Source organism: Ricinus communis, chromosome 7, assembly GCF_019578655.1.
Source record: "Ricinus communis isolate WT05 ecotype wild-type chromosome 7, ASM1957865v1, whole genome shotgun sequence".
NCBI lineage: Eukaryota > Viridiplantae > Streptophyta > Magnoliopsida > Malpighiales > Euphorbiaceae > Ricinus > Ricinus communis.
The window spans coordinates 12613862-12624634 of NC_063262.1; the positions used below are offsets into that span (position 1 = coordinate 12613862).

Below are 10773 nucleotides of genomic sequence, written 5' to 3' on the forward strand. Positions count from 1 at the left end.
ACTCTTCTATTTTCTGTTGGTTTAATCAGAGTAACAGAAATGAGTCAGCATCCATCACCTCCTACAATTGAATTGAGAGCAGTAACCTGTTTCTGTCTTTGTTTTCATGGCTCTGTGTATTAGAAATCCAAGAAACATCATTAACCATGTCAAATTAAGGATGTGTCTCAGTGCTTCCCTTTCTTCTCCAATCCATAAACACAAAACTCCATATACAGCTCCATTAGCTCAAGATTTCAAAAACCCAGATGCCAATTGCATTAACAGAGTGTCTCGCCGCTTTGAATCCACCAAAGCCGATAGCTACAGTAGCTTTAGCAACAACAAGGTATAAACTTTAGTATTTCCTTACCTATTGGGTTCTGTAATACAGAATGTTCCTTTATCTTTTTATGAACTAAGAGTGCTTTCACTTTTTCAATTATTTTGGACGATCATTAAGCTAGAAAAGTAGTGGAGCGATATTAAGATTTTTAATTTTATCGGTTAGTTCTTTAATCTGTATGCCTGTTTTATTTTTTGTCTGAACAAAGTATCATATGTAGGAGAACGAATTGAAGAGATGGATTGATGGACGACTTATTAGGTTAGCTGGGTCCGTATTTAGCAGCCAATATGTAAAAATTCATGGCCCTGGGGAAAAATATAAGATGTTCTGCTAGTTATATAAAAATTTCCTGACACCATTATCGCATAATTTGGTCATTTTGTAATATCTTTTAGGCATATTCTTGTTTACTTAACGAGTTTTACGACAAGATAAATTATCCTGCTTTACTTTCATGTATAATCTATAATGTATGCATGTGATTATTTCTTGAAGCAACTTATCAACATCAGTCCCTGCCTCAGCTTGAATTCCAACCAAAGATAAAAGAAAGCGTAAAAACTGGTTTTCTACTGAAGCATACCAGAAGTTGTACTTGCCTAGTGTAGTTGGACCAGAAATTTGTATTGGTTTCTCTGTATTGAGGAACTTTAATGTAGATTTCATATGATGGATAATTAAAGGTTCAAGCATGTTTACATTTTACGTGTAGGTATACAACAGACAGCAACACTTTAGCCTTCCAGATAATTTTACTACTTTGATTTGCTTCAAAAAGTGGACCTTAGAATGTTTGTGTGAGCCAAAAATGTATTCATGCCATCTAATCTCCCTTGCAATGGCAGATTTTGGATTTCCCAGTAGGAAAGATTGCATTCACTCCTGAAATGAGGTTTATATCTGAATCTCCTGAGGAGCGGATTCCCTGCTACCGTGTCCTTGATGACAATGGTCAGTTGATTGAGGATGGAGACAATGTAGGAGTACGTTTACATGTTACCTTTACTCTTCCCTTTCCCTCTCTTCTGTGGAAAATTATTGGTCACATTTTCTTTCCTTTTTCTCTCCCCTTTCTCTATTTATATCCAGCAGAATATGTTTTTAAATGCTATCAATTGAATAGGTCAGCAGACACATTGCAAGAAAAATGTACTGTGATATGGTGACACTTCAAACTATGGACACCATCTTCTATGAAGCACAGAGACAAGGAAGAATTTCGTTCTATGTGACCGCAATTGGAGAAGAGGCCATCAATATTGCGTCAGCGGCCGCCCTAACAATTGATGATCTTGTTGTCCCTCAGGTACAAACACATGGATGGACATGTCTACTCTCCTCTAAGCACCTCTCTCTCTCTCTCTCTCTCTCTCTCTCTCTCTCTCTTTCTCTCAAAGAAGCATGCATGCCCACCTATCTGTGTGGGCTTGTATATAATGTTTCTTACATGTTGGTATGTAAGTCTGAATTAGATTATTTAATTTCTTCTCAACTGTTAATACCCATTTTTGTATCTCCAATGTCTTTAGCTTATTAACTTTATCAAGTATCCTGATGAGTCAGCCTAAAATGATGGAGAAATTGATTCCATGACCCTGCTGGAGCAGTACTCAGGATTGATTATCTTGTTGTACAACAGGTTACAAGTACATTTATAGATAAGTCTTTTTGTCCATGTTTCCAAGCATCAGTCTCTCTCTCCCTCTCTCTCTCTCACTCACTCTCATAATGGCAGCATTACATTTTGATTCTTGATGTACATCAGGTTACTAATACATCTACAGATATTTCTATTTATCCATGTTTCCGAGCATCAGTGTCTCTAGTTCCTGACAGAAAGCTATTTCAAACTTTAGTATCCATTTCATCACCATCTTCGACCTGCAGCTCCATCAAGTATTCTGATGAGCGACATTGAAATAATAATTAGAGATTGGTTTCTTTAATACTTCATGCAGTATAGGGAGCCAGGGGTTCTGTTGTGGCGTGGTTTCTCTCTTCAAGAATTTGCAAACCAATGTTTTAGTAACAAAGGAGATAATTGCAAAGGCAGGCAGATGCCTGCCCATTATGGCTCAAAAAAGCACAATTACTTTACTGTAGCATCGACAATCGCGTAAGATACTTAACCTTCTGTATTTTTTGTTAGAACTTTTTCTGAGTTCTTCATTATGCTGACAAACTATTTCTTATTTCTCTCTAGTTCACAGCTTCCTCATGCAGTTGGTGCTGCATATTCTCTCAAGATGGATGGCCGAGATGCATGTGTGGTCGCTTATTTTGGTGATGGCGGCTCAAGTGAGGTAGCTGTCCTTTAGAAAAGCAAATGATTTCAGTTAATGTTTTCCACCTCTTTGAAACTATTTTAATATATTGTCTTTGGAGCATTTTAAGTTGTTGAAATGGATGCTCTTTAAATTTAGGCAAAATACACTTTCAAGCCCTTAAACTTTCATGTTTTGTTTAATTAAACCGTAAAATTCACTTGTGCTGTATTAAACCCCTACATTTTTTATTATGTTGTATCAAGTCCTTGTACTTTTATTTCTAGATTCAGTAAGGACTTATTTCAATAGTTTAAGAAATTTGATTAACATCAATAAAAGAAAGGCCGACAAAACTCATTTTTAAGGCCCTTGTAAACCCTAAATGATTACTTTTTTGATAAAAATACATTTTTCTCTTTCCTAATTAGCATCTTTTTTCATGCTAACGTACTTTCTTTGGAGTGTTTATTTCACTGTTGTTAGTCCAAAAACGGATTAGCATTAAAAAGATGCTGATTAGAAAAGAACTACATATTTTGGGAAGGGAAAAATACAAAAACATACCATGTAGTTAGGTGGTTTTGCACTTAGAGGACTATGGTTTTTTTCGTGATAAAGAAGTACCATGTGATTTAAATTTTTTACATTTTTACTATCTTAAAAATTAATATCTTTAGGTTTTTATAATTTACTATTAATATAATATTCATTTTCACTAATAAAATTATTTTATAGGTGACTTACCATCAAATCAACTATTAGGATACTCCTATAAATATTTAAAAATAATTTCATTTTTTCCTAATAAAAATAAATAAAATATATATTAATTTTATGTAACATGAATTCAATGTAGTTAGTTGTATGCTAAATCACTTATAAGTGATTTTGTTATTGAAAATAAGTATTATACTAATATTAAATCATAGAAATCTAAAAATATTAATTTGTAAAAGTAGTAAAAATATAAGAAAACTAAATCACATTGTCACAAAAAAAGCTACATTCTTTTTTATGTGCAAAAGCACCAAACCAGAGGGCACCTTTTTTGTACTTTTCCCTTTTAGGAAATAAGTAAATATACGGTTTACAAGGACTTAAAAATAGGTTTTATCAACAACTCTTTTAACAACTTAGCCAATTTCTTAGACTGGTGAAGTACATCCTTACTAAATGCATAATTAAAATTACAAGCGATTGATGCAATACAATTGAAAGTACAAGGGCTTGCAAGGAAATTAAATTTCAAGGGTTTAATAAAAAACGTAAAAGTTCAAGGGCTTAAATATATATTTTTCCTTAAAAATTGGTTAGGTAATTGCAATTTGCCCTATGAGGTTTGCCATATTACATTAGTCAAGATCTCATCTTTTTAATATTATATTATATACCCCTTGTGGTTTAGTAAATAAGCTAATTCTCCCTTTTGTTACTTGTTCCGTTAGTTTTGCTCTTAACTTAAAGTAAGAGGACAAAAATGCCCTCTAATTGATTGAAATAAAAAATAAAGCAGTAATTACTATTTCCTCCCTGAGGTTTGCTATTATTAGACTAGTTAATCTCTCAATTTATTTTATTGTACTAAATCTCTATGTAGTTTGTCATATATTTAAACCACCCCTCTATTAGTTTCTCTTCAAGAAATTATTTTCTTTAATATATTTTATTATTATGTTATTAATTTTTAAAATAAAAGATTTTTAAATGTGATAACTAAGGTTAAGATTTAATTATGAAATAATTAACTAATTATTCTATAATTTACTTAATTTATTTAAATTAATGAAAATAAATAAGACAATATAAATAAATAATAATTACATTATTATGTCTAAAGAATGAATTCTTGAATTAATTACTATTTATATTGACATTTATAATTCTACTAAAAAGTAATAACTAATTACTTTTAGTGACTACTTTAAAACTTTCAGTAATTATGTTAAAATTTTAGATTTTTATATATATTTATACAATAATTACTACTATACATGTACTTTAATTATTTCTATAAATTTAAATAGTTCAACTAAATAATAAGCTTCAGATAATAATATATATAATAAACTAATAATCTCATTAAAAAAAATATTCAGCACAGTTATTTAATTTGAAGAATTTGCATCATAAATTGAAAGTATGAATATTAAAATATAAAAAATATTTTAATTGAGTTGTTTTAATAAAAATAAGCCGAAACTAATGGAAAAATTAATGGAAGGGGGATAGTATGTCATTACAAACATAGAAGAAATTTGATATAATATTAAAAAATGCAGGACTAATTAATGTAATATGGCAAACTATATGGGAAAATAGTAACTAGTCATTTATATTTAGTTAACTGGAGGACATTTTGTCCTTTTATTTTAACTTAATAACACAACTAATGGAAAAGTTAATAGAAGGAAGAATTAGTATATTTTTAGAAACTAAAAAGGGAATTTAATATAATATTTAAAAGCGAGGTCCTGACTAGTGTAATATGAGAAAGCTTAGGGAGCAAATTGTAATTACCCCAAATTTTTTTTTTTAATTTTGAAGTTCTTTTGTTAGGGACTCCTTACTGTTTGTCATGGTAAAGAAAACCAAGTAATTTTATTTTCATTTGGTACTTAGTAAACCCATTGACCCCAACGGCTCTAGGTCTTTGTTGCTCATTTTCTAATAGATCAAATGTTGTTAGGGAGACTTTCACGCAGCATTGAATTTTGCGGCCGTCATGGAGGCACCAGTTATATTTATCTGTCGCAACAATGGATGGGCTATTAGTACCCCTGTTTCAGATCAGTTTCGAAGTATTCCTTTCCCTTGCATTTCTTGGATTTTGCAAAACCAATTGTTAATCTTTCTAAATAATAGTGCAATTTTCTTTGTGGCATTTTATTTATTGGCAGGTGATGGCATTGTCGTGAGAGGGCAGGCTTATGGAGTCCGAAGTATTCGTGTTGATGGAAATGATGCTCTTGCAATGTATAGTGCAGTTTATGCAGCTCGTGAAATGGCAATCAATGAACACAGACCAATTTTAATTGAGGTAACTCTAGAACGAGTTTCTTTTTCCAAAACGAGAATAAAGAACATGAGTTTTTCATTCCCCTTCTTGTGCCTTGTCATTGGGTTTAAATTAGTTCTGTTTGTTGCATTGATTTTTTTCCAAAATGAACAGGCTCTAACATATCGTGTTGGACATCACTCCACATCAGATGATTCCACAAAGTATCGTTCAGTTGATGAGGTTGAACAGTGGAGATTGGCGCGAGATCCTGTTATGAGATTTCTGAAATGGATAGAAAGCAATGGCTGGTGGAGCAATGAGGCTGAGTCAGAACTTAGAAGCAGCATAAGGAAGCAGGTAAAACTGCTTAATCAAAACTAAAACTTCCTTACAATTAGATGGTTCTGAAAACCTCTACTGAAAGGAATCCTCATTATAAATATTCCATGATTTTGCAGAATTTATAACTGTTAGCAATTTATCTGTACAAGTGTCATCTCAGTGAAGCAGGCAATTCCTGTTTAAGTTCTGAAGGGGATCAGAAAATAATATCACTTTGCATCCTAGAAGAAACTAAGACTATTCCAACTTATTCTTACACAACCCAAATAAAGGAAAAAAGATATAAAAAGTAAAAATGAAATAAGCAAAGAAAAAGGAAAGGATGTTTTTATCTTGAATCATTATATCTCTGATGTCATTTTTTAGAAGGTTCATTCTAATTTCCATTCGAAATGCTGAAACTTTGATTCAATTGTTCGTGTTTATGCATGTGAATACTCTGATCCTTCAATCAGCCATTTCATTTTCTAAAATTCTAAATATAATTAATGTAGAAACAAATGTGATTCAATGCGATCTATCATATGATGCATCAGGATTCAGGATTTCTTTTGAAGGCATTGAATTTGGTTCTACTTGCAGTTATTATCTTGAACTCTCAGAATTTATATTTCGGTATGCAGTTAGTTAAAATATATTCTTACTCATTTTAATTTTTAACAGCTACTAAATGTAATACAAGTGGCGGAGAGAGTGGAAAAGCCTCCGGTTGCTGATATGTTTTCAGATATTTATGATGTTCCCCCACCCCACCTCTGTGATCAAGAGAAGTGGTTAAGGGAGGCCATCAAGAGACACCCACAAGACTACCCACCAGATGTTCCTCTATAAAACTTGTTTTCTTATAAATAAATTGTATATGCTTCTATTACAATAATTTGATTAAAAAGAAAAACAATTAGTTTCCATAATAAAATAGAATAAGGAATTTATTCTCTTTTCTTCCTCTTCTTTTTTCCGGCAGCATTCCAGAGTTGACCTAAGACAGCTAGAGTCTCTAGTCCTATTGAACTTCTAGTAGACCATAGAATCACCCATTCCGAGTTCTTCAAAGCTCCTCTCTCCATGACAAATTTGAAACCATTTTTAACTCTTTAAGTTTGAACTGTATTTCTTTTCCCCTGTAAAATGATCAGAGAATGACTTAAGAAACTTTAGCTTTTGACTTTCCTCTTAGCTCCATGCTAGAAGACATGCTAGAATTCCTCCAAGAGCACAAGAACTCTTCTCATGCCTATGTTTGAGATGTGAAGGCCATGGCAAAAATACCAACAGATGTCGTGGAGTATCCAAACTCTTATGTATTTGTTGTTGATATTCTAGGAATGAAGGTAGCAAGATAAGGTGCAAATAGGGAATAATAATGTGCTTATTGCTAATGGGAAGAAAACTTTTTAGAACCTTAGAATTTGTATCAGAGAAGGAGAAGAAAAACAAGAAGAAAAAGACTAAGGAAAGATGCACTAACAAAAGATGAAGCTACAAATTTATTTTATTTATAAGCATTGATTTTTGGTTCACCGTTTGATATGGTGAGTCATATATTTGCCGACTCTAATCTTTTGGCTTTTTACGATTCTAATCGTCTCCAGTGTCGCATAAGTAAAATCATTGGATTTTTTTGGCAGCTAGTATACTTGAAAAAAAAGACTAGGTATATAACTTTGTAAATATTGAAAAAATTATCTAAAGTATTTTAAAAATTGAAAGGACATGATTTAATTGGTAATTAAGTATTTTCCAATCGATGTCTGATTCTGCAATTAATAGATAATATTTTGTACTAATGGAAAAGTGATGTGTGTGAATAGAGAGAGTCTGGATACAAGTCTCTTTATCGACCGTCCACCACCTTTATTGTGAGATATATAAGGAAATAACTACGCCATTTATTATAAGACATATAAGGAGATTTTATGTTTGTTATGCAGCTCACATCCTTTTGTCCTCTAATGAATTGAATAAAAAAACGGCAAAATACATTTTTAGGTCTCTTTAATTTTACAAATTTAGTTCATTCATACTTGTATATTTATTTTATTTTAAAGTGTCCTTAAATATTTATTTTCACTATGAGGTCTTTTTATAACTGACCAGTAAACAAATTTAGTTTACGCCGCTTATTATGAGTAGAGAAGGATAATTAGAACATGTAAGATGTTGACTAAGATAGAGCATGTTTAACAAGGACATTTAAATAATTAATTGACGTAGTTTTATCAGCAAAATAACAATGTTTATGAAACTCGACATTCATTCACTTAAGAAAAAACCTTAACTCTCTCTCATTTAGGAAAAAAGAATGAAGTTTTCTCTTACCTATCAATATTAGTTTGCAAATGAACTTTTCATTATTTATGTTGTCCTTGATGCACTAAGAACGAGGGAGTTAAGTGGGATTTTACTTTTGTGTCTATGCAACAAATACTTTGTTAAACGATTATGTAAGCCGTGATCCTTAAAGTTCAAATAATCTATTAATCTTATATAAGGACTATTACACTTTGATACTATCTCAAGCCTTTCTAGCCACAAGGTGCTCATGGGATAGTCATTGGGTATAGTAAGAGTCATATGGAGATAATGCCATTATGAACAAAGAAGGGATAGTCATTGGGTATGGTAAGAGTCATATGGAGATAATGCAATTATGAATAAAGAATTCATTATCCAAGATATGATTTCATGGGACCATATCATAAAAGTTCTTGATAATGCATTAACTTGATCAAATCCTTGCACAAGGTAGATGAATAAATAAATTATGAATGGTAATTCATAGATCAAATTTAAAGGTTAATGGCATTGTGTGAGCACAACTTTTTAAGGCTAGACCCAATTGGTATGTGATTGCATCACCGTGTCAGAGGTTGTCTCGCTCATACTAGGCCCATTTCAAAATATACGTTTGGAAAGAAGCCTCAAGGGATCACAATAACCGCGATGACCACGAATTATAGGAGAAGACTGGGAGTCACCACCTAGGTAAGACAACTAGGACAAATAAAAAGGGGCGAAACGGCTCGGATTCCTCGCGAATAGCGTAACTTTCCCCCTCTCCGAATCAGGGATTTGGGTTCGAAAAGTTAGGTACGTGCCACGAAGGGATTAGGCACCCCAACATGTCCGAACACAGAGTCTAAATTGCATTAGACCGGAGGCTTTTGGTTTCACTAATTATACTAACGTAGCTTAGCAATCTATCCATTTTATTACGAGGACATTTTATTATGGGGACATTTTATTACGGGGACATTTTATTATCTTTGTTTAAACATACATAAATGAGGAAAAGGATTTGAAACCTGGCATGCATCTACCTAAAGGGAAGGCATATGGATGCCACTAATCCTAGAGAGATACATTGGTACCTTAGATTTTATCTGACATGTGAAGGTGACCAAGTAAGAATCAGTTTTAATTTTGCTTGTAGGTGTCGAGTTCAACTTATCTTAGGTTAATTAGGTGAGTGAAAATAGAAGGTGGAAACTCACATTAGTGACTTGATTTATTTTAGTAAGCATGTAAGGTGATCAATCAACATATTCTAGTTTACCTTTAACATGTAAGGTGAAATCTAAATATAAATCTAATCCAAAGAAAGGGAAATAAGGAATTTAAGGGATACAAAACAGATTAATAATCGAGGGGAGGGAGGAGGGGTGGTTAACTAGCATCTGAAATAGTTTTAATCCCACTTGAGCACATAAAAATTTAGTCATGCAATTAATTGTAAATTAAATCTAAACTAAAGAAATCCTCATTAGATAGGATTAGGCCAAGTCCAAATGACCAAATCTGTACTATGAAGAAATTAGGTTAATTTAGTACTTAAACACTAGAATTAAGACACTAAACAAATAAAATGGTAACTTGAATACTTAAAATACTCAAAACATGGTAAGAATGAAAACTTTATATATAAAACTTAAAACCAAATCATTTTCAAAAATAATAGAAAATAAATATGCTAATTTAACTTGAACATGCCACTAATTAAGGGAATAAAGCATGCAAAATAAGATTTAAGCTAATAAAGGCACATGAACCCATTTATGTTAACATAATCCTAAATCATACTCTAAGCTAAACACATACCAAAGTTAAACATACTTATAAAATCATGTTAGGCAAAAAAAACACATTACTAAAGCCTTAAGTATAAAAAAAAACAAAAAATATAAGTTTTGGAGCTTCTAGGAGCTTACCCTACATGGGGTAAGCCTTAGCTCACATGGGCTCAGCTAAGTTTGCATGGGGAAAGCTTTCAAAAGTTAAAAGTGCCCAAAAATAAATTTTTTTCAAGTTCAAAATACCCACCAAAAGCAACAATAAACTAAAAATAAGATGGAAAACAAATGAAATATAATTAAAAGCAAGCTTAACTTCAGATTTTGGGCCCTAGATGTATACCTCTTGAAGATTACAAGGAAAAAGAGAGACTTCAAGTGGTGGAAAGACTCCTCAAGCTCCTAGGATCACCAAATGGACACCAAATTGCTCTAGACACCACTAGAAACCTACAAAAATAGAGACTTTGAGTATTGTAAAAGGGGCCTTGTGTCTTTGGGGTTGGCATTTTAGGTTTGAAGATGCTCAATTGATAAAAATGGCTAGTTCTAGGTGTTTGGGTGAATAAAAGTGAGGATTGGAACTTATTAGGTGTTTAGGGTTGCTGGAAAATACCTAAAGCATGAGGCTTAAAGGTGGCAGAGAAGTGGCTGGAAGTTGTTATATGTTGAATGGTGGGCTTTCAAGTGTGGAGATGTAGGGAAGAGGGATAAAGGAGGGAACTTTTGGAGTTTCTTAGATTGTAGAGCATGAAACTTAAGGTAATA

At 32.4% G+C, this 10773-nt stretch overlaps 1 protein-coding gene across 1 annotated transcript; it reads left to right on the forward strand.

Annotated features, from left to right (window-relative positions):
- LOC8281215 (2-oxoisovalerate dehydrogenase subunit alpha 2, mitochondrial) lies at positions 1 to 6875 on the forward strand. The gene is made up of 9 exons (XM_002516259.4): positions 1 to 328; positions 1174 to 1311; positions 1452 to 1634; positions 2287 to 2444; positions 2532 to 2631; positions 5282 to 5393; positions 5493 to 5632; positions 5765 to 5950; positions 6599 to 6875. Exons 1-9 carry the CDS (start codon positions 107 to 109, stop codon positions 6764 to 6766), a joined length of 1407 nt encoding a protein of 468 aa, XP_002516305.2. The 5' UTR covers positions 1 to 106; the 3' UTR covers positions 6767 to 6875.
- The last annotated feature ends 3898 nt before the right edge of the window (positions 6876 to 10773 follow it).